This window comes from Melanostigma gelatinosum (genome assembly GCF_949748355.1).
Source record: "Melanostigma gelatinosum genome assembly, chromosome: 23".
NCBI classification, from domain to species: Eukaryota; Metazoa; Chordata; class Actinopteri; order Perciformes; family Zoarcidae; genus Melanostigma; species Melanostigma gelatinosum.
Window position 1 is genome coordinate 11,509,659 of NC_136656.1, and position 22,932 is coordinate 11,532,590.

At 43.9% G+C, this 22,932-nt stretch overlaps 2 protein-coding genes across 3 annotated transcripts; one reads left to right on the plus strand and one right to left on the minus strand.

The window, feature by feature from the left end:
- Nucleotides 1–27: 27 nt before the first annotated feature.
- gigyf1a (GRB10 interacting GYF protein 1a) lies at nt 28–15,758 on the minus strand. Of its 2 annotated transcripts, XM_079295741.1 has the most exons (25): nt 15,557–15,758; nt 11,322–11,928; nt 11,164–11,227; nt 9,955–10,084; nt 9,574–9,669; nt 9,287–9,404; nt 8,211–8,319; nt 7,650–7,858; nt 6,595–6,869; nt 6,298–6,421; nt 5,843–6,034; nt 5,500–5,654; nt 5,144–5,309; nt 4,674–4,975; nt 4,025–4,119; nt 3,812–3,912; nt 3,650–3,723; nt 3,250–3,390; nt 2,782–2,997; nt 2,471–2,691; nt 2,177–2,334; nt 1,867–2,030; nt 1,519–1,563; nt 877–1,021; nt 28–170 (listed from the first exon to the last, which is right to left on the minus strand). In XM_079295741.1, the coding sequence occupies exons 3-25, from the start codon at nt 11,196–11,198 to the stop codon at nt 103–105; spliced, it is 3,339 nt and encodes a 1,112-aa protein (XP_079151867.1). In that variant the 5' UTR covers nt 11,199–11,227; nt 11,322–11,928; nt 15,557–15,758; the 3' UTR covers nt 28–102. The 2 variants fall into 2 exon arrangements, with proteins under 2 accessions (XP_079151867.1, XP_079151868.1); XM_079295742.1 differs by lacking the exon at nt 1,519–1,563.
- A 5,580-nt stretch (nt 15,759–21,338) lies between these two features.
- On the plus strand, nt 21,339–22,389 carry LOC306796831 (endonuclease domain-containing 1 protein-like; the record flags this gene model as incomplete). Its single annotated transcript, XM_079295897.1, has 2 exons — nt 21,339–21,632; nt 21,799–22,389. 2 exons carry the CDS (start codon nt 21,339–21,341, stop codon nt 22,387–22,389), a joined length of 885 nt encoding a protein of 294 aa, XP_079152023.1.
- Nucleotides 22,390–22,932: the final 543 nt, after the last annotated feature.

A 22,932-nucleotide genomic window follows, 5' to 3' on the forward strand; every position in this document is an offset into this window, starting at 1 on the left:
CCCCCCCCCCACAGTTCCCCCAGCAGTGCACATTCGTCATCAGGTTTGTCTGATTAAAAGACAGAAGGCCTCAGGTAGCTATTGCTGCTGCGCTGCGTCACATCAGTAATCCTCCACCATCTCCATCTCATTCAGGCTCAGACAGTCGCCCGCGTTGTGGAATGAGTACCCTGCAGGGGGACGGGGGACGGAGAGAGCAGAGTAAGATCAGAGGACGGGACATGGGGGAGTTAGACAGGCTGACAAGGGGGTAACAAAGATGCAAGCCAGAAATAATGTGACAAGAAGAAACCTCTGCTCTAGAAAACGTTGACCCTGAATTGTAAATGTAAGAAGACGCAAACTCATTGCAAACCATAATTATGTTGATTAATAATCAAACGTAGATAGTGGTCACATCCAAGCCCATGAGGCAACGCGCATGGGTTCAAAATGAATGTACCGATTACAATGTTTTAATCAGCACAATCTCTTTTCCCTCTGCAGAATAAGACGGCTGAAACTATATAGATGACACGATACATTTTTAGCAACAGCACATTTGTTTTGGCCACCGGTTTACGTCTACCAACAGCGAGCCGTATCCCATCCCCGGGTTTACGCTCCAAACAGCTCATGGGGACATAAATATAGCTCAGACATAAGCCTATCCTACGAGCACGCCCTACTCACCACCTGGAGTGGGTGCAAACTGATCATCAAGAAGATGCAGTACTCTCTGCAGAGTCTCCTTGGTCGCTTTTGTCAGACTCTATTGAGGTTGTGTCTTGTCACAATGCTAATTGAGATTCAAAGTTAGCTATGTCTAGATTCTGACCATTTCCAGAGGACTGAAGTCAAAAGGAAGCACTATAAAATGCTGGTGAGGTCACGTACCTAAGATGCTGGGGTCAGAGTGCAGCATCATGGGCTGTTTCTTCTTCATCTTCCCCCCCTGGTTGTCATAGAGGCCAGCCTTGCTCATGTGGTTGGCTTGAAACATGGACTGCAGGGTGCTTGGATTCATTCCTCGCATTGAGTCCTGAAAACAAAAAAGAAAAGAAAAATAAAGACAATCATACAAATGCTAGTCAGGACATTCTCAACGGCCCCACAAAGTGTTGTTTTTTTTTTAAAGCTGTGAGAATCCATTTGTACCATATTTTCAATCCACGAATCCATCCCTTCGTGAGGAAATAATGCCCTTTCTTGTCGGAGCCGTCAGTGACTGCTATTGCTTTTAATGTTTACCGCTGACTGTAAATGGAGTCTTGCACTTCAGACAGTGATGTTGTCTTGTTGGCATGTGTGCATACTGAGAGTTCTCCCAGTTTTCTTTGAAGGACCTTGTTTTCCCATGAATGACGTCGAAAATGTGGACTTTGTGCGTTTACACATCTACGGTTGTCGGACCAGGTTTTGATATTCATCAACCAGTTGACAATTGTCAAATAGCAGCGGGACACAAAAAGACACAATCACAAGAACTCAGCTCCATCAGTGATTGCATGTACAGTACAAAAGCATATCTGCATTTACCTGCAGAGGGAAGTTCATGTTCAATCCAGCCACTTCCTTTGATAACTGGGATTCATAAAGAGGGGAAGAGGAATGATTTATAAATTTAAATAGCACACTTCAAAGGCTCCTCTATTTTATTTCACGTAGCCGGTTATTGGTAGTTCTAAACCTCACCTTCATATTAAAACATTCACAATTATGCACATGCTCTTTTCTTGTATAACAGGAACCATGTCCCAGATTTGACCAGGTATTCAGCACATCCTCGTTAAAGATATTCTGCATTGATATCATTTGTATGTCTGGGCAGCAGATGAGAACTTAGCCAACAGGTTATGTTTTTGACACATGCAGTTCTCATTGTACCTGCTGCTGCTGTCTCTGTTGGTTGGCTTTCTGTTTGGCACGTCGCTCCAGAAACTGTTTGGCGAACTCTTTGGCTTCCACTGTGTCCCCTAGGTAGGACCGGATGAAGTCCAGTACTGCATAGGGAGACTCCACCTCCTTCAGGTACGCCACAATTGTGGCAACTTAATAAAGACATACAGATGAAATGATTAGCAATGCTGAAAGTGTGTTGAAATCGGTTTACTTAGAAGTCCTTTTCGGTCCATAAATACGAAGTTTAGGGTGAATTTTCCTCACCCTTGACATTACTAACTACATGAAAGCCTACCATCCAGAGAAGAGGAAGAGTTGTTGGCAGAGGTGTTGAGAGCGTGCAGCATCTGTTCGCACCAGGTAGTGAAGCCGTCCTGAGGCTTCATGCCCTGCAGCAGCTTCAGCAGCTTCTCCTCCTCCTCTGTCCGCTTTCGACGCATCATGTACTGCTCACTGCAGAGGACATGGGGTTCAGTGCATCTTAACGACGTTCGTCATGAAAAACGCACAAAACACAGCACCATCTGCCACGGTAGGCGTGACAAAGTGCAGTGTTTTCAGCAGTGTGTGTTTGATCTGGTCTGTGTACCTGAGTGAAGGGCTGCTGCGGCTGTTCTTCAAGCCCATGTTGTTGTTGCTGTTGCCACGGAGGCCGGACTGGTTCTTCACAGCCTCGTCCCACATGCCCATGCTGCCCGAAGAGCTCACACTGCCACTCTTACCCTCCATACCTCCAGGCCCGCCCCACATGCCAACTCCATCCACCCACTGCGATCCCATGGAGGAGCTCCCCATCGACATGCCGGAGTGCTGGAAAGATAGAGAAATCATTGCGATGAGTAAAATGTCATTTTCTATGGACTTTCTGCTCGAAACTTTAGAAACACTTAGTTTACTCACGCGGTCTCGCTGCTGCTGCGCTCTCTGTTGCTGCTGCAGCTTCAGCAGCCTCTCTGCCTCCTGCTGCATTTCCAGCAGAGCCAGAGCCGGGGGCTTCCCGGACTTGGATAGCCCAGAGGAGGGAGACCCGCTCCAGCCTGAGCTGCTTGCCCCTGAACCCTGCTGCTGGGGGTTCTGCTGGAGCAACTTCATGATCAGTTCCTGCTGCTGACGACACTACAGGAAGATATCAAAGAGGAAAACACTTTAAAGAGGAAATGTAGAACTCCACCAACAGCACTTAAAGCCTCTTAACAGCCATTCTTATTGCATTTCATTTTCCGACAACATAAAAGGTTAAACAGTTTTTGCATCAAAAAAAGAAGACATTTCAATTTAGATTATACAAAATCGGAAATAACAGTCTGAATATCTGTAGGCCAAGGCAACAGACAGTGATAAGGGAAACATGTCATTCCTTCAACTCACCTGCTTGCGTCTGAAGAGCTCCTCCTCCTCCCTCCTCTTCTGCTGCTCCTCCTGTAACCTCCTCTTCTCCTCCCTCCTCTTACGCTGCTCCTCCTCTTCACGCTTCGCCCTGAGTTCAGCGTCTCGCCTCTCCTGCTGGAGCTGAAGGGAAAACATCAGGAGTCAAACGAGTAAAAGGCACGGATTAAAATACGCAACAAAAGCTGCATTCTGGTTGTGAGTTGTTGTGCCAGCAAGCAATAAAAACAACTTTCAATTGAGAGTTTTTAACTCTTGAAAGTGAAGACAATGAGATACAACTGACTCGCCACGCAAAACATACAACATAAAAAACAAGAAACTCAGAAAATGTAGGTGTGAATTTGCATTGTATGGCTGAACAGCTCACAGGTGAACCCACCTTCTGAAGCTGTTCCAGAGTTGGACCCTGAGTAGAAGGATTCATTGTTATGTCCCAAAGACTGGCTTCACCGCCTAACATGGAAATAAAATTGGATTAATTTAGCAAAACTTGGGTACATGTGTGTTGTGGTTCACAACCAGGGCGCAGTCTGGAACGTACCGGATGGCTGTGAAGCTGAGGTATGCATGTCCCACATGGACCCTGTATCTGGCACTGACATCGACCTGTTCATCGAAGGCATCATACCCTGCTCACTGCACCTGGAGCAAACAAAGCAACGTTAAACACTGAAAGAAAAGGCCAAATCATAATTACAGAAACTGGGACCCAACCAAAATGTAGCCCCCCCCCCTCCTCCCCCTGTATTCCTACCTATTAATGAGCTGGAATAGCTGCTGCTGTTGGAGCTGCTGATAAAGAGCTGCTGCTGCCAGCTCCTGTTGCTTTTTCAGGCGGTCCTGGTCTCCCTGAAAAAATGATAATGACCAGTCAATAAAACTCAAGACACCAAAAACACAAATACCCATATAAGGTGGGATACGGCTCAGAGAGCATTGCTTGTGGGGAATTGTCCATTAATTACAACCACAGTCTGTGCTTTACAAACTAGTCTGGGTGTCTTCACAATACAGATTTTGTGCATATCTTAAATATGATTAAAAAAAAAAAAAAGAAGTAACATGCAGTCAAATATACACAAACATCTGATCAACTGTGCCACGTTCATAGGTAATCAGGAAAACACGTGACAGTATCTGCAGTTTTATATTACAGCATTAAATGCAGGTATGGAGGCTGCCCTGTGCTGCTCCATTCATTTGAAGCTTACATGCAAACAAGGATTTTACTGCAGGTGGTTATACGCCTGTGGTTTGAATATGCATATCCTTTTCCCATAGAAGGGAATGAAGGTATTGGCTGTAACACAGATACAATGACAAGTCTTAAAACCATGTGGGGGCAATTTCACAAATCTCTCTCAAGTTAAAACGGAATTTGAAGGAATGATTGGGTGTTTTACCGTAACCTGTCTGTCAATCTTCCCTCTCCTCTGCATCCTCCCCTCCCCATCGTCCACGTTGGCTGAGCTCTGACTCGCAGTCCCGGCGGAACCCCGGGTGGACTGCGAGCGCTGCGTCGGTGGCGGCTGTCTCACCAGGAGGGGCGGCGGGGAGGGCCCCGGGGCGAAGGGCACGCGGCCCCACATCTTGATGACGTCGCCCAGGGGCTGGAAGCCCTCGTCGCAGCCCCGCTTCACGAGCAGGGTCATGGTGAAGTAGCCGGCCTGGAACCACTCGCACATCTCCACGGTGGTGAAGGGACCTGGTAGCGGGTCGGACAGAGAGAGAGAGAGGAAGAGATGAGCTTACAAAGCAAACCCTGTCGCCATGTAACCGACTTGGTGTACCTCCTTTCAATTAGTTCAGACAATATCAATATTAATGCTTGGCTATATGATGTGTGCAAGTAACTATGCGTGCCACGGTGTACCCTGGATCTCTCCCTGGGGGTCCTTGTAGAACCACTTCATGGCAGCCTCATGTGACAGCGGCAGAGCGGCTGCTGTGTTCCTGCTCTCCTGCTGCTGCAAAGCCTGGGTGAAACACTCCTCCTCCAAAGAAGTGTCCTGCAGTGATGCCACCATCTTTTCCGCCTCCTATGTACACACACACACACAGGCATGACACAAACATAAATTGACCTTTTTGAATATAATGAATATGGGTACATTTCATAGATTGCATTTATTGATGATTCTACATATATGACTCTTGAATATTCTGCAGCGCAATAACCTAGTTGATTAGCGTTAACTGCGCTTGAAATGTGCCTTCTGTTGTCCCTACCTGCTGCAGGTGCTTCATGCCCTCATCGTCCTCCATGTCTCCGCCAGGTGGAGGGAGAAAAGGAGCAGCAGAGCAAGGGGGTGGGGGAGGCAGACTGGAGGAGGTGGGGGCGCCGAGGCTCAGCTGGACCTTGGAGCCCATTAGCGTGGCCATGTCTGACACAAGAACAAGAAGGAGCGTTAGGATGTGGGGGGGGGGGGGGGGGTAGAGCCACCTACTGGCTCTGATGCAGCAGTAAACAAGATATTAAATGACTGGGGCTAAACATATTGTGTATCAAACCAAAATATCAACGTGGCTGAATTAACTAAATATATCTTTATGTTGTTGCAATAAGGCGTACCTTCACTGGACATGCTGCTGGCCTTGACGGAGTAGCTGTTGTTCATCTGAAGGATGTCCACCATTGGGCCAGCGTTGCTGGGCCGAGGCTCCAGGCATGGAGGGGAACAGTGTTGGAGAGCGGGAGGAGACGAGGAGGGAGATGCTCGCTTTGTCTCGCAATCCCCGACAGCTGAGCCAGCTTCTTTACTCTCTGTGAGGCGAGAGTGGAGGGAAGGAAGTAAGATGCCACAGTCATGAATAATGAATTCCTCCTGGTTCTGTGATCAACTAAACAAAGTGCAGACGATTAGGTGTTTTGCACATTTAGGATGCAGAAGAATCATCCACAGTCGTCCATTTCATCAAGTTTCATTGACATTTAAATTTTGCATTTAACTCATTTGGTCAGTGAAACAATAACATATATTCCAAAAACATTTTAAAATCATCAAATAGAGAGAAGTCTTTCCTCACCTTTGTCTTTATCTCCTTCAGCACTGTTCCTCTCCATGTCAGCGAAGCGCTCCTCCTCTTCCTCCTCCTCCTCCTCGATGCCCTTAAAGTCAAACTCCTCCTCCAGGATTGTATCCTTCCCCCCCTTCTGACGGAAAAGTCCAGGAGAAACAGTGGCAATGAAGGAGTGTGACAAAAAGTGGGGATGACTGTATCAGAAATATACTGTCTGAAATACAAGATGTGCCTGTTTTCGTATAAAACCCAATTGTGCATATGTTTATAAGACCAGGGGCTGAAAATAATTGAAAAACCGACCTTCATAGTCATGAAAGCTCCAGAGGAGTCAAACGTGCCCATCTCCCCGTCCTCATCGTCTGTACACCACTCGGGCAGGCCGTCCCTGCCGTCCTCCAGGCCCTCACTGCCTGCACGCCGGCGGCCACCACCGCCACCGTGGCCATCCGAGTCCCGGAAATCAAAATCAAACTTCCTCCGACGACTCTCACCTGGACCGGTATGGTCCCGCCAGCCTGCTGAGCGAGGACCACCATCTGCCAAAAGGAATGGGCCGCCATCAGTGTCAAACTGGACTGGAGTCAAAAATATAAAGAGGTAAGTTTCTGCTACAAACATTAAAAAAAATAAAAAAATTAAATAAAAATAAAAATAATAATAAAATTTAAAAAAAAAAAAAGTGTACAGATTCAAGGTTTCCGGAGAAACACATTGCAAAGTGACAGCAGTTGCTTGGACAATCATGTGGTTATGTCTTGGGATCTTATATCTCACTTCCTGTTTCGAGGAAGAGTTTTAGAAAAAGGTCTTTCAACCCGACTGTCCTCAGAAACTGTGGAGGCTTCAAAGTGCAGCTCTGTTTCAGCTAAAACTGGATTGTGTCATTCAGGATTACATTTACTGCCACTAGATGTCACTATAGATACTATTTAAGGGAAATCTGCTGCACACATTGTTATTAACTTAGCTCTGATGGCAGTGAGGAGTAACATAAATCATTTTCTTCCACCCAGGACATTAATCTCATCAGCTTTCACAACTTAAACCAAAATGTAACACATTAGGTTATTACACAGATTGAAATCCCTTATCATTTGAATTTTTATGAAGAAAAAAAACCACTATAGGCGACGATAACAAAAGGAAAAGGATTTTAACATTTTGAATTTTTGATAGTTTGCACAGACTTAAGAGCGGTTGAAATGAGGCCTGTATACAGGAATACCTGATTTGTTCAAAAAAGGTCATCGGTCTAGTGTGGTTTAAAGCTCTTCAATACAACATGGCCATGGAACCAACATATGAATTGTTAAGCCACCTGACACCGAATAAATAAGAGTTTGTATTTCTCTTACCATCCCTGCGGAGTCCAGTAAGTCTCCAGTTGGTGCCCGGCTCCGCCCCCTCCTCCTCCTGCTGCTCCTGCTCCTCCCGGAGGATGCGCCAGTTATCGCTGTCAGCCCTTGTGTACTCCTTCCTCCCTGGAACCACGGGACCTACGGCCTCTTCAAAGCCGGGACGTCCCACCTCCCGCCGCAGCGGCTTCTCAAATCGACGCTCGCCCCTGAGGACAGGAGGGAAATAGAGAGGAATCAGTTACAAGCCCAAAAACATGAAGTCATTTTTTTTTTAATCTGAGAGGAATATGTCAAGCCAAAACTTGCATCTCATCACTACTGATACCGATTCACACTTTAACTGGCCTCAAAAATAAACTGGCTAAGATATATGATATACAGATACTTTCGTTCAGCCTCAGCAGATACAAACAAATGTCTGCAAAAGTGAAAAATCATCCCACAAAAGCAAAAACGTACAAAAACAGCAGAGGATAATTGAGTACACGACGCTGGATGACAGCTTCTCTCAGCAGTTAAGATATATGCCGTGACTACGCCATGCACGGCCTTTCTTACCGGTCATCCCAGCTCTGGCTGCGGTGTATCTCTCGGACGCTGCGTCCGAAACCCACCTCCGGCTCTTCAATACTTCTTTGGTAGAATCCACCTTCACCACGACCTCGTCCTGATTATATACACACGGAGAAGAAGGCGTTTGTATTTAATATCGTCAGACAGTCACTCATTCCCTGGAGTAGAACATATCATATATCGCCTCTGGCCAAATCATACACACGACTATAACACTGCTACAGCTGCTGTTGAGGATCAGTGCACTACTGCTTAGTTCATTTCTTCCTACTTAGTTAATTTAATATCATTCTATTTCGTGTATATCCTGTGCATTTTATTACTTTATTTTCTTAAATTGAATAGGTCCTGCTCTGTTATTTTATTATATTGTATATATTGTGCATTTTCCATCCTTAATATTTTTATTTTATTGTGTAACTTCATTTGCTGCTGCCACAGACAAATGTCCCCTTGGTGATGAATAAAGTATATACGGTATATCTAATCGAATCAGTCAAATGTGCTCTCTCGTTTCTTATCAGCCTAACATTTTAGATTTTTTTCCAACAATTCAACAAACACGTTAAATCAACATAAATGTCTTGTACCGACAAAGCTTCAAGGTGCAGACAGAAACAAACACCAGCACATGCACACGAATCATGAAAACCACACAGCATCGCTCTTCCAAGCTGTTTCCTTGGCTTTCCTGCACCGGACGGCTGGTGTTTACGTTGGCCATTCATGTGCGCCGAGTGCTGTGTGAGTCACAAGGTGAGTTCATAAGCCCCAGCCGTTTTTAGACAGGTGTGGCTGGACAAAAGGCTACGCAGACAGGCCGAGAGGAAGTGTGTTGCATCAAGATGGTGGAAGAAAAGGGGGAAATAAAAACACTTCAGTGGTTGGCTTTTGTAGTTCCAGCCAAGGGTTCTGGGCAGCATGTCTGTTGCTGTTGGACTCGTGTGAGTTTTAGCATAAGTGGTTGTGGATTTATCACGAGTGTACTTCGGCCGAATCAATGCTGTTCTATATTTGTGGCAGTTTCTCTTCTAATGGGTGTCTTGGGAAGTTTATTTTACCTCGACCGCCTCGTGTGGCCCCTCGTCCTCGGACCACTCCAGCTGGGGCGGCCCCGCCCACCCCTTTTCCCATGAGCCTCAGCACAGCCACGCTGTTCACAGACATGGAGAAGTTCCTCTGCAGAGAGAGAATGGAAAGAGCAAAAGGGAGGAATGTGAGCTCAGAGCCATATTTGTTAACCAACAGAACAGCTCGCTTTCAAAACGGAGGTCGTATCGCTACGACATGTCACGTGGCGAGCTGAAACGGCTCGACAATTGCAGGTATCCGTGTGTTTGTGACCGACCTGCTCCTCCTCAGTGAGTGGCACCAGTGCCAGTGGCTGCATGGGCTCATCTTGCAGAATAGCAGCAAACTCCTTATCCTGCATGTCCTCTGGGACCTAAAACAACAACAACAACAACAGGCACTTAGATGAGAAAACTATCTTAATACCATTTTTTGTTCATGACTTCTAAAAGCAACTGACCTCCAAACAGGTCTTGATTTTGGAGGATAGGGAAGTCAGTGGAGGTTTAAAAGCAAAATGCACGCTCGTGTTGAGAACATGCATGATCGCTTTTGGCACCAATGACTTCCTCAACATTGCTAAACATTAAAAGATGATTCTTGCCATTCTGGGATTCATACAGTCCCGAGAGAAACGGTGCAGAGTTTTGCCACCAACCTTGTTGTCTTTGATATAAAGTGCTAACATCTCCTCTCGGCCGTAGCGGTACTCGGCCAGCTTGTACTTTGGCATGGCGGGGGAAGGAGGGGGGGAAGTCACACTCCCCCCACTGGACAGTGCACGAAGCCTGCGTGAGGAAGGGAAATGTCTGAATACACTTGGCTCAACACAGATGACATATTAGCTTTCCAATCTCAAGACTTCATTTAAAAAAAAGCTATCGCGAGCAGCCCAGATTCCAAGGCCCGCTGTTTAACAATGGCTCCATTGACGTGCCTCGACAAAACAGGTCATTGACTCACAGACCCACATGGAACTCTCAAGAGATGTGGAGGGGGGGGGAGAGGTGTAAGAGGTAAAGGAAGGCGTCATAAAGGACCAGTTGGTGGCATATCAAAGAGGGTAAAAATAAGTGGTGCAGCAACTAATATGAATAATAAAAGCAGAGCTGAGGAAACATGGCAGTGGGTGAGATACTAAGAAATGTGTTTGCATCCACTTCTACCTCTCAAACAAGACAAAACGTGATCTAACCACACTCAAATCTATACATTCACGCTCCTTTGTGCTCCTGTAGAGTAAAGGTTGGCCTAATAACGGGTACGTAAATCAAAAATGCGAGGCAGAATGTTTTCACTGTGAATTCTAACACAATGACTCGCACTCTCGCCGACTCCACTGCCAAGAAAACCTCAAATGGTCAACATCGTTTTCTCACGCCGACAGGCATTAAAAGACGTGTAAACATGCCGGACACCAGACAGCTGCATGTGGCGAGCACTCCAACCGGCCACTGGATAAAAGTGGGCGAGGAGGACTACCGAGAGGAGAGCAGCTGCAGATGTGTAAAGAGGGAAATATTGTGCAAAGCTGGCACTGCACCAAGAATGCACACAGCACTCACAGGCCGTTAAGAGATGGAGTGCTACCAAACTGAAGACTACTAAGACTAATGGCTGCGTTTACAAAATGTCATACAGACTTTGTAAAATGTCAGTTTTACACAAAAATGAATCTCATCACGAGGGCAAATTGCCATTAAGTTTCTCCACACCAAGCAAGTTAAGTACATATTGAGTTGAGTCGGTCATAACACACTTTAAACTTCATTACATCTTCAAACGGATTACATCGTCAGGAGACACTATGAATTCAGTATGACTTCAAACATTTGCTGAAATAATGCAGAGAAAACAGATCAGTTACCATTCTGGGCCGAAGTTAAGAGTCTCAGCAGTCATATTCCTCACGTCCACACAGAACTGAGTATCTGAGAGGAAAAACAAATCAAAGTTTTAAATTCTGAAGAAAAAAAAAAAAACATCTTTTAAACAAAAGAGCAAATGTGCCTTTATCTGCCTTACCCTGTGCAGATGATCGGAGCAGGCTGGACTGGACCGGGCTGGCTGGCTTTAGTTAGGCTTAGGTGACTAGAAGGCTGAGTGGTGCTTAAGCTGTGGTCACAGAGATCCCCAAACACACAGACACAAAGAGAATAGCTGCCAGTTTCAGGTGCTTGAGGAATACCAGGTAATCAGGTCCTAACTAGATAAGGAAGGGGGGGGGGGGGGTCGACTATAGTTTGGAGAATGGAAGCTCCTGCTACTCACAGCCGAAAAGGGTCGATGAACATAACAAAAGAAACAAAAAATGAACCCTGGAAATTAACGATGGAACAAAATAAAACACTCTTGCTAGTAGTAATGTTTTTGTTTTTTTTCCTTTTTTACAGCAGTTATATCTCACATTAAATTTAAAAATATCAATTGATTCATCAAAAAAGGTAACGCAGGAACGAAACAGCCAAAACACTGAAACAGGCTGCTGGAACAGCTGCCAAGAGCAGACGCGACTCCTCTTTTCTTTTCTCCCTCTCCCTCCGTGCCCTTTCCTCTCGCTCCAACTGAAATGTGGATTGACGGAGACCCTCCAGGTAACTCCTTTATTTCCTGTCCTCCTCCCTTTGCACCACTGAAAATGAAGCAGAGTTTGAGAGAGACGAGATCAGAGAAACCATTAAAAGACAGGTGGACAGAATAATGTTAGAGCTGTGCACTTAGTAAATTAGCTGTTTGTTAAGATGCATTTTCACAGCTTGGCAGTCTGCCCGTATTGTGATCGGAAAACAAGTGTAATTTGATTTTCCACAGCGTAGCCGTCACACACTATTTTCACAGCAAGCCTTGGACTCTCTGAAAGGTACCGGCGCAGTCCGATCGATCCATTACAGTGCACGGCGCTGGGAGAAACACACTGTGGTGTTCCCACACGGAATAAATGAAACTAGCAAACTGTTTCTAGAGGAGCGCTCAATCATGGCCCTGTGCTTCTGCTGCTCGCGGGACATTTTTTCATCCAGAGAGTAGATTTCAGTGATGTTTTAAACCAGGCAGCTGTTTGGGGATAGTTGATAGACGAAAGTGTCACGGCAGCTACACCGATATCCAACCGTTAATGCTCATAGATGGTTAGCGTATTCCTCAACATTTACATCTTCTTTGCGGTTGTATTTACGTGACCGCGCCATGTAGTTTTAAGAAATGTTAATAGAGACGGGTGTACAGCTGGGTCTGGCTATTACCACTATTCACAACTTCGACCAATGTTTACGATAGGTAGATGCGGTCATTTTAAACCTAGACGTAACGCTACACGTTTTTTTTAACCATCACAACGATCGTGTTAGTTTTCACATTCCAGACGCATGGAGCACTGCTCTGTAATAAGCGGCCAGCAGACCAGCCCGATCTCCACAAGCTGAATTCAAGTTGTGCCATGATATGCAATGACACAGATATTATGTTTCCCAAGCACCATCTAGCATCAGCTTAAGCAGTTGTTCAGAGCAATGTGTTCCAGGTTGTTGGGCTTTGTAGGCTGATCTAAGGAGCCGATCGGTAAAAAGGCATTTTAATTAAGACTGCCTTCTATCGAGCAAGATGTTAGGAGCACGATAGAACTTCATGAACACGATGAGTGAATCAGAAAATAGTCTGAACCATTAAGTCAACCATAAAACAAACTACCGGTAAGCATGTGTTCACATTAATGTCTTTGTCCTTTCGATCAATATCGGGGGCCATAAATTCTGGTGACTTAAATAAGCAGATTTTATCAGCTGTACCATATTACAATCACATAGGAAATTGATTAAAAAAAAAAAACAATTGCTGAGGGTTGGATGATACAATGCGAGAGGATCAGAGTGTGATTTTGTCTACTGTTCATACAGACGTGTATTTAATGCATTTGTATGTATTTAGTATCTCTGGCTGTTTGATTAACAGAACACATGCCATTTCAACTTCGAATTCAAACTTCAGAAATCTATAACTTGTTAAATTTGTCCACATATGTGTATAGTAGACAGCTGCATGGTGCAAGCTCCTATCACTTCCATGCTATCCGAGTACCATTTTAGATTTTAGTCAGCATTCAAATTATGTAGAAAAACTGTTTTTTTTTATGAATCGGATGTTTGAAGCAAGCTAAAAGTTGAATATCACTATAAAAAGGAGGAAGAGGCATTCATCTCCTGTGTCCGATAAGTTATTGACAAACAGCAAATATGAATTGTCTGAATATCTCACATGTAACACAGATTACGTTTACATGCACACTAATAATCCACTGTTATTGAACATAAACATATTCCGTTTGGATATTCCAAATTACAGTCTTATTTTGAAAACATGTTGAGCATATTTTCTATATATTGCAGTGCTCGTATGAGGTGACTCAACAGCGTTTGTGACCTCGTACTTGTAATAGTGTTTCTTTTTAGCATTGTGCACACCCCTGTGGAAAGTCCACTGATATGTTGCACGAAGTGAAACAAGCTTTTGTTACAAAGTGTGGAGTGCGTTAGCGTCACGTTATATCATCCTTTCGTAGGTGCACTATTTACATCAAAGTTTTAAAATCGAATACAAACTAACGTTATTTCATTTATGAAAGTTATTGTGAATGAAGCAGACTCTTTTGTGCTGTTCACTGCTAGCGTTGGTCTTTTGCAACTTGTTATGCCACACTGGACTCGGTTAACACTATGTACTTTAAAAAAAAATCATGTGTAACATGATTACAGTAGAGTACTTTGACAGTCTACCTTCTGCATAACTCCACAGATATTCACTACCATAACTAACAACATGTATGAATAAAAAATATACACGTTTAAAGCAACAGACAGTTTGGAAATTGGATGCCGACAGGTTCAACTTACAGCAGTGTGGGTTTAAACTGTTCAATCTTATTTTGAATTTATCAGCTGGAGGTAAAGTTGGTCCTATGTGTGTGTGTGTGAACTTAAAATATGTCAACCACTACAGAAAATATATCACTGTTGTGGAGATATATTGGGACAAAAGCCACCAAATGGGATTGTACTATTTCCCTCAAACCTCTGGATGAGACAACTGTTTGATAAACTTATTTAGGGTGCTGATGCTTTTAAGTATCTGGGAATTATTTAATGCTGGTAATCATACTTAAAAAGGGAATGTTTGGAAATGTTGTGAGCATTGTGACATGTATATTTTGCAATCATTTGTCATTTAAAAAAAAAAGCAGCAAAACAAGAGAACATATGACAACTATAAGGCACTTGCTTTTAAAGTCATAAAAAAATACATATCAGCCTAGAGCAGCAACAATTAAGAATATTTAACATGAACCTCAACATCTGTAGACTGCATGAGGTTAGTATGGCTTCAAAGTATTTCATAACTTTACTCCATCCGGTCTCCGGGCCACAACAGGCAAATAATAGCGATCTTTAGTGTCCAGCTCAAACTTTGTACCGAGGAAACTCAAGCAAGGTCACGCAGTAATAACGTCGCCTGCAGAACATGACATTTCTTATGCATTAGGACATTAGCAATTGTTATGCTCCTTAAAATGTGGCGGGATAACGACTTTAAGCTGCGAGAAGGCCGACTGAAAAGCAACGATAAAGCTGGCATCCAATGTATACCAACTCAAACTTGAACACACTCAACAACGCGCAATTGTTTCGTCGTAAAGATGGCTAACGTATTGACAAAATTGCTCGAGTTGACGTTAGCTACCGTGAGTGGTTCCGAGCTACATTAGCGGACATCGTTACGTTGTTCGTCTTTCAAGCTCATTACTGCAGATCTACATGTGGGTAAAAGTACATACATATATCCTTACAACAGTATACGCAACCCACAATATCATATTTATGTTGCATAACAGAGATAGGTTAGCTAGCTTGCTACCTAACCTAGCACAAGCTATGAGTTAATCGTAAAGGCCTTGGCTCCTAGGTTCAAATGACACCCGATATGATGGCGGAGGGGGCGGAGTGTTCAGAGCAGACTCCCCGGCCTTCTCCGCCAATGTGCGGGACGACCACCTCCACTCCGTTGTCGGTGTTAAGCTAGGGCTAATGCGATGTAAACAAAACAAAATGGCAGAAACAACAACGCTTTAACCTTAAAAGGACTTAGTGCAAATGCATTTTTTCACGACAGATAAAACCAAACCATTCGAGCTGCTAGAGCCGAGGTTAGCATGTTAGCTCACGTTAGCCAGCTAGCTAGAAGACAAGCTGCAAAGAGGAACCGTGTCTTACCTTCACTGTTTATAGCTAACGTTACCAGACTGGTTGTGTGCACGGCGTGTCTACAGCCAATATATCGTATGCATTGGTCTCTTTAAACACTGTAAACGACAGAATCGTACTTTCAGAAAGTCGTGCTCTGTATTTTATTTATTATTTTTTCCCCTCTCCTCCAACGGTCGCTGCTGCGTATCAGTATGTGTCTGCTGGCTCCTAGTCGCTGCTCTTCTTGTTGTTTGTGTTTCGGAAACATGGCCGTCCGTGTGATACCACGTGACTGGACATTGACAAGCGGCTAACCAATGTTGTAGCAGGGGAAACACACCCCTATTTAACAGCCTGGACACTGTTAAGAGTACACTTTGCAACGGTATTTTTAAAATGCAGAGCGTCTAATGATGCGTTTAATCAGCCAGTAAGCTGAGCAGCGAGGCCAACTTTAGCACAAGATTGTGTTTCAGGCATAAACAGCCAGTTCAATACACATTCGCGAGGCAGGAATAACAACAATAACTTGAGACAAAGTTGTTTCATGAACTTTACAGCCAATCGCATCATGCTTGAAATGCATACTGATATATTTTAGAGTTATTAGCTATCAATACCCTTGAAAGTGAACTGAATGACTAGCAGAACATGTTGAGTAGCAATGTCGAACTGAGCATGCGCGAGACTTTGTGGACGGCAGTATAGGGTTTCGTCAGCAGAGGGCGCTGTTGATTAACTGGCAGTGTGTGAATAAACGGTAAACGGTTTGGGACAGATGCACATAGCCGGCTCCTTTGAAATGGGACCAGTCTTCACAATATTATAATGATACAATATTGTAAACATGCATGAAGGCTAAGTTTGAACTAATAATATATTTCATGCGCCCTCGACAAGGGGGTGAAGGTGGATGAGAAAAATATTTAGAACATGTGCCAAAAATATATATGTATACACTTTTTTAATAGGAACGGCTGTATTACCAAGCAGTTATTGTGTTATAAGGCATGCGTAATAGGGTTGAAATGACTTATGTATGCGTGAATATCCATTGTTCATTAGTAATTATCACACAACAAAGAGGGACAAGAACAATAACAACCAAAAAGGGGATGATATATCACCAATTCAAAGTCACATCTTATTGTTTTTTGTGTAAATATTAAGGTGTTAGTTATAATCAAGTGTATATCAACACTTTTTTTTTTTAAAGGAAATACAAGAAGACTACTTTAATATGTAAGAAAGCCTGCAGAAATAAATACAGAACAAAGGTGAAAAAACGCTAATTTAGATGTTTACCACATTTATTTTCATATGAGAATCAGTCATATCCTTGCATACAGGTCACTCCAGGTCTGTCAAACCATGAAAGACTACACTTAATGTTATTATAGCTCGCCCTTGCTTCCCATCGTCAGGCTGCTGCAGGACGAGTGGGACACACTCCATCTTGTAGGAGAAATACAAGATGGAAAAGTTGCCGTGATTCATAGGACACTTGGAGGTGAAGGGCCCCGACTGAATTGGTGCCATTGGCTCGGTCATACACCCGTGGCCAAGAGTTTTGAGAATGACACAAAGTATTGATTTTCATAAAGTTTGCTGCTTCAGTGTTTTTAGATATTTTTGTCCGATGGTATACTGAAGTATAATTGCAAGCATTTCATAAGTGTCAAAGGCTTTTATTGACAATTACAGGATGTTGTGGTACCCTTCTTTATTCAGGGATGTGTTCATATGCAAAATTGTGAGTGAGCCCACTCCCTTGGCTGAGAAGCAACCCCACACATGAATGGTCTCAGGATGCTTTACTGTTGGCATCGGCTGCACACACATTGCAGGAGCAGATAAATCAACCGTGCAGCCAATAGATCCACCCTGAGCTGCTGCAGCTTTGCATACCGAGTGTCTGTTCAACTGTCATTACACTTCACCAGATTATGACAGCAACACCAACGCTCAATGACAAATCAGCCATTCACTCATCGCCACATGGAATTTCTCCCCCCGCAGAGATGTGAGACAGACATGTCCCCTCCACAATATTTGTACCATTTCCACTGACTCCAGTCGTGTGGCAATGCATCTGTTTTGCACCTGCGTCCTGTCCGTCTCCCTGCTGACGGCGTGCCCCCTGGTGAGCGCCAGTGTGTCGAACAGCTTCAAAGACTGCAGCCATTTCTTCTACATGCAGACACCGCCTGCAGGGATGAAGGGAGCCGACCTGAGGAGGGTCTGCCAGCAGTACGCAGACAAACTGCGCTACGCCACATTGTATGACAGCCGTCGCCGCCTCCCCCTCTATTCAGCTTACATCTTTAAGAAGTCTGATGGGAAGAGGAGGATGGACACACCGTGGATGTACGAGCCACAGGTAGAGTATAATGTATTCGTTTTACTTATCAGAAACTGACTTTACTTTTTTTGCCATTGTTGCCAATAACAAGATCAACTGTAGCACAATCCCTGTTTGTATTTCACTCCAGCTGCTTTGCAGGGAAGTTCAGTGTCGGTATGCATGTTATTAAAGACCCAACAGCACCAACAGAAGTACTGGTGACATCACCAGATAGGTTTGCAAAGGTTGAATTTGGGACTACTGCTTGTTGCCATTTGGCCAGTTGCTGGTGGCAGAATTTAGTAAAGAAGACAAGAACTGCTTGGAGTTAATGCCGGACAAACATGGAGGAACTTCCACCTGTCAATCCCCCAAAACATATCCCCAAACACACTTGTCTTTCAAGGAATAGTTACAGATAATGAACGAGGAAAAAGTATCTTTAGAAAACATTTGCAGAAAAATGATTTTAGCAGAAAGACAGCTGGCCTACGAGTACAAACACATACACACCGAGACACTGAGAACACATGAGATCGTCTCATCCAACTCTTGGCAAGAGAGGTAATGAGCTCATGCTCAAAACTACTCCTTTTTTATAAACCCTCATTGGATAATTATCGTTTCAGCAGTTAATAAAACGAACCAATCATTATTCACATTCGATTTGTGGAAGAAGTTGAAACTTTTTGAGTGGAATCGTATTTCAGTCAGATTAGATGAGTGGAACTGCATTTTAGTGTCTTAACCTTTGTAAAACAGTCACTTTGAAGATGATAAACACCACGTTCCTTTCATTTCCTTTTCCCTACAGTTGGTTTCAGATGATGAGAGTGGCAACATGAAAGCGCTTCCCCTTACTGAGGACACCCCACCTCTGATTGAGGACAGCCAGGCCGTGTTGGAGGACTACACAGATGCTGTAGAATATAAACGTGGCCCACTGAATCCTGACCTGCACCAATCAGAGCCCGATGACAAGTCCTCCACATATACTCTGACCAATGTAGTCCCACTAATCACACACTTCCTGGACACTTCCTGGAAGCCATACTTGGACATCATCCGCCGCCGCCTCAACAACTTCTGCCACGGCAAATCTTTCATGGTGACAGGGGTGACCGTCTCTGGGGGGACCCTCCGGCGAGATAACAGGGACCGCCTGGCAATCCCAAAACACCTATGGTTGGCTTACTGCTGCCCACGGTTCGACCATAACTCTCCTTACGAGGTGAGGTTCATGTTCCCTGGTTATGGGGGCTATGCATTGAATGAACAGACTGACCACGGTGTGGTGGAAGTCCCTCTGAAGACTCTGGAGAGCTTCCTGAAGAGCCAGACAGACGTAGACCTGACTATTTTCTACAAGGGTTGTTTGTCAGAAAGCACCTTCAGGAAGAAGAGAGACCTGACCAGTGTTTACTATGACGGGCTGCACAGTCGAGGATGAAGCCTACCTACTGTACAAACAGGTCTAACTCAAATAAACTGGAGTTGAGGCAGTGTTAAGGAGGGAAAAAATAATTTCATGACTAACCTGGCTCTTCATTTGGCAGGTTTGGATTCAGATTAATTGAATGGACCATGTTACAGTTGACCAATTAGCATCAACAAAGCAAATTGTGTGTAAATGCACATTAAAATGTACGCACTACAACCACACGTCCATGGAGTCGGGGGATCTGTGAGGAACAGGAAAATAAAAATAAAAGCAGCAGAGCGACAGGTATCCTGAATTGACTGTCAAATACCAACCAATCCCCAGGAACTCTACATCCTACATTTCCCATCATGCAACTCTAATCCATGTGCATTTCAAAAGAGAAACAACTCCACCACATGTTGGCAAACTCAGATTAGGCCTTAGTCTGGGTATAATTTGCCTGTACTGTAGATATGGCAGTGCTGAACAAATGAAGCTGAAATATTTCACTTTTAAAATAAGAAAATACTGTAGATGAGAAGTATTTACTAACAAGTGAGGTATAGTGTGCGTGGAAAAAGATGCTAAATCAAACAGGCAAGAGCCAAAACATTATCTTTATGGGGAGTTTAGCTCATATGCAATTAGCAAAGTAGCAGAGTAACCAAAAATATGAAGTAATTAAATTAAATTAAATGCACAATAGAATAACAGAGTAGGACAAATTAAAATATCAGAATATAGAATATATATAAGATAAAACAACAAAAATGCACAGTATATGCAGTGTACATAAAAAGACAAACACAAACAATAAAAGTGCATGGGCCTATAGCAATGCCTTACAAAGAGACAGCTAAATAAATGATGTAAGAATTGTCTGGCCTTCAGTCGTCCACCATACCCTGCACCTCCATGCATGACATTGGAGTGTTTAAAATATGTTGGTTACATTACAGTTCCTGTTTGTGAATGGATTATGTATGAATTATATTTAGAACAGGCTATAATTTACACTTTTACTGTGGATATGCTTTTACTATCTTTGCTTCAGTTGTACATATTGATTACTGACAATGTTTGAGATGAATGACACATCTGTAAAAAAAGACATGAATAAAATAAAATTAAAAAAACAGTTGCAAACATGCATAATATGTAATGTGGTTCAGAGTGCACTGCCTATGCTACACTAATCCTACACTAATTAATTTCTCCAGATGTCTTTATAGTTACATTGCATGTTGTACTTTTTGGGGAGGCGTTCATTTGAAATGTGTAACCCAAAAGCTTTGATAATAACAGGCGACAGAGACGAGAACCTTTGGACAGGTTCATACCCCTCTAAGCAATCTAACGGCTCCAATGGCTTCACTGTTGCAGTTTAGTCAAATGCTATGTGGGGCCAGCTGAACCCTGACAAACACACCAGTCCAGCTCAGTGGGCAACACCTCCACCCTGGATACTGATGCTCAACACGCTCGAGGCTGTTGTCTATACAAGGTACATGCTCTCAGCTCAATGACATCAGCCAAGGCACAGTGAACTCAAGAATACGTTGCTGCACTCCAACATAAGCTGTCCTTATATCCTATTCCCTCAATTCAAACAGAGACATACTGCATATTCCAGTGCTCATTAAAGCTATATCACATTTATAATAAAATATTGAAATCAAACATTTAAAATCATGTAATTCAGCATGATATAAATTACATGATACTCTTTGAAAAGCCTTGGAACTTGAGTAGAATTTGAAATATTTATAATTTAGTGTATTTGAGTTTTGGTTGACTGGTAACATGACCTTTCCCCCCCATGAGAAACAGGCGGATGTCTCTGCTGTAGGCTACCTGATGTCGCTGTTCCTCTAGCAGTGGGTGGAGCTGCTGAGGTGTAAGAAGTGCATTGCTTTGCATATTGAGTCCTGATTACAGAGCGTGAAACCTGAGCTCCATGGGCAGCTCGAGAGACACGTTCAATCATTCGTAGCAGCTCGCAGAAACACACTCAACGTCAATTTATCAAAGCTCTCCCGACGATGGCATTGTGGGCTCAGACTTTCCCGCTTGTCTACTTATTAACAACATCAGCGGTAAGAGGCAGAGTGGAAAAAGAGCCGTCTCCAGAGTGCAGAGCATTCCTCTACATGGGAACACCGCCGACCGGGCTGGAGCACCCCTCCCTCCAGTTCATTTGCCAACGTTACAACAAGAGGCCACGCTACATGACACTGTTCAACACTGTGGACCACATACCCGTGTACTCTGCGTACACTTTCAAACGCTCAGATGGGGCGCAATGCGTGGATGTCCCATGGATGTATGAACCGCAGGTGAGGAAGAACACAAGGTGCTAAAAGAGGCTTTTAACATGAGCAGCATGCTGTAATTGTTTTTCCAAATTAAAAAAGAAACTCATGCAGATGTTGTGTGACCACATTCTACCGTCCTATCCTCATCATCTCACGTGCACTGGCTCTGTCTGTCTGTCCCACACAGCTCTCCACATCCTCTGATACAGAAGAGATGCAGCCCTTCCCGCGTGGTTACATGCACATGAATTTTGAAGATGCCCAAGCCGTTCTGGACGACTACACGAACGCCATCCTTTACGAGCGCGGCAGCCTCAACCCGGACGAGCATCAGGACGACCCCGACGACAAGGCCTCCACCTACACCCTCACCAACGTGGTGCCCATGGTGCCCGACTTCACCAACAGAGTGTGGAACAAACAGGAGCACGTCATCCGCAAACGGCTCAACAACTACTGCCACGGTACAGCTTACGTCGTCACAGGCATCACCACCTCGGGGAACATGATCCGCCGGGAGAACATCAACCGCGTAGCAGTCCCCGCGTACTTGTGGTCTGCCTACTGCTGCGTGGACTACGACCACAACGCTCCTCATAACGAGCGCTACAAGTTCCCATCTTTTGCTCACTATGGGCTGAATGAGGAGGAGAACAACGAGGTGGTGGAGATCTCCGTCCAGAAGCTGAAGGAGTTCCTCAAGAAGACAACCTTTGTAGGCCAGAACTTTCAGATCTTTGTGGGTGACTGCGTCCCACCGGGGTCCAGTAAAAACTAAATCGTCAAATATTTAGCGACAAGGCAGCTATGTGCCATTGTTAGCAGTGCTCCTCTTGTACTTTGAACCCTTCATTTCGAAAAAAAAAATGGACTCACTGAAAATGCAACATAAATGTACTGTACCTGCTTTGTCTAATCTGTGGTAATAAAACATTGCGCACTATAATTAAATATTATTCTATAATTCTCTGACGCTTTTTTTTTTCTGTGATATTACATCCATTTGTCATGATCACTTACAAAAGGAACACATTCAAATGAAAACGGTAAACCTACTCTATAACGATTTCATACTTCTCACTATATATCTATATATATATATATATATATATATATATATATATATATATATATAGTGTCTCTTTCTTACTGCCCTACATGAAACAATCACCAGCATTATAACTGAACTAACAACTTTCATGGGGTCACTGCAGACTCGATCCTTGACTCATTGGTATTCATACTGGGTGAAGAAGGTGGACTTAAAGGCCAGAGCTGAGACAGACGGCTGCTTTACATTTGTGTAAATAAACTACAATCT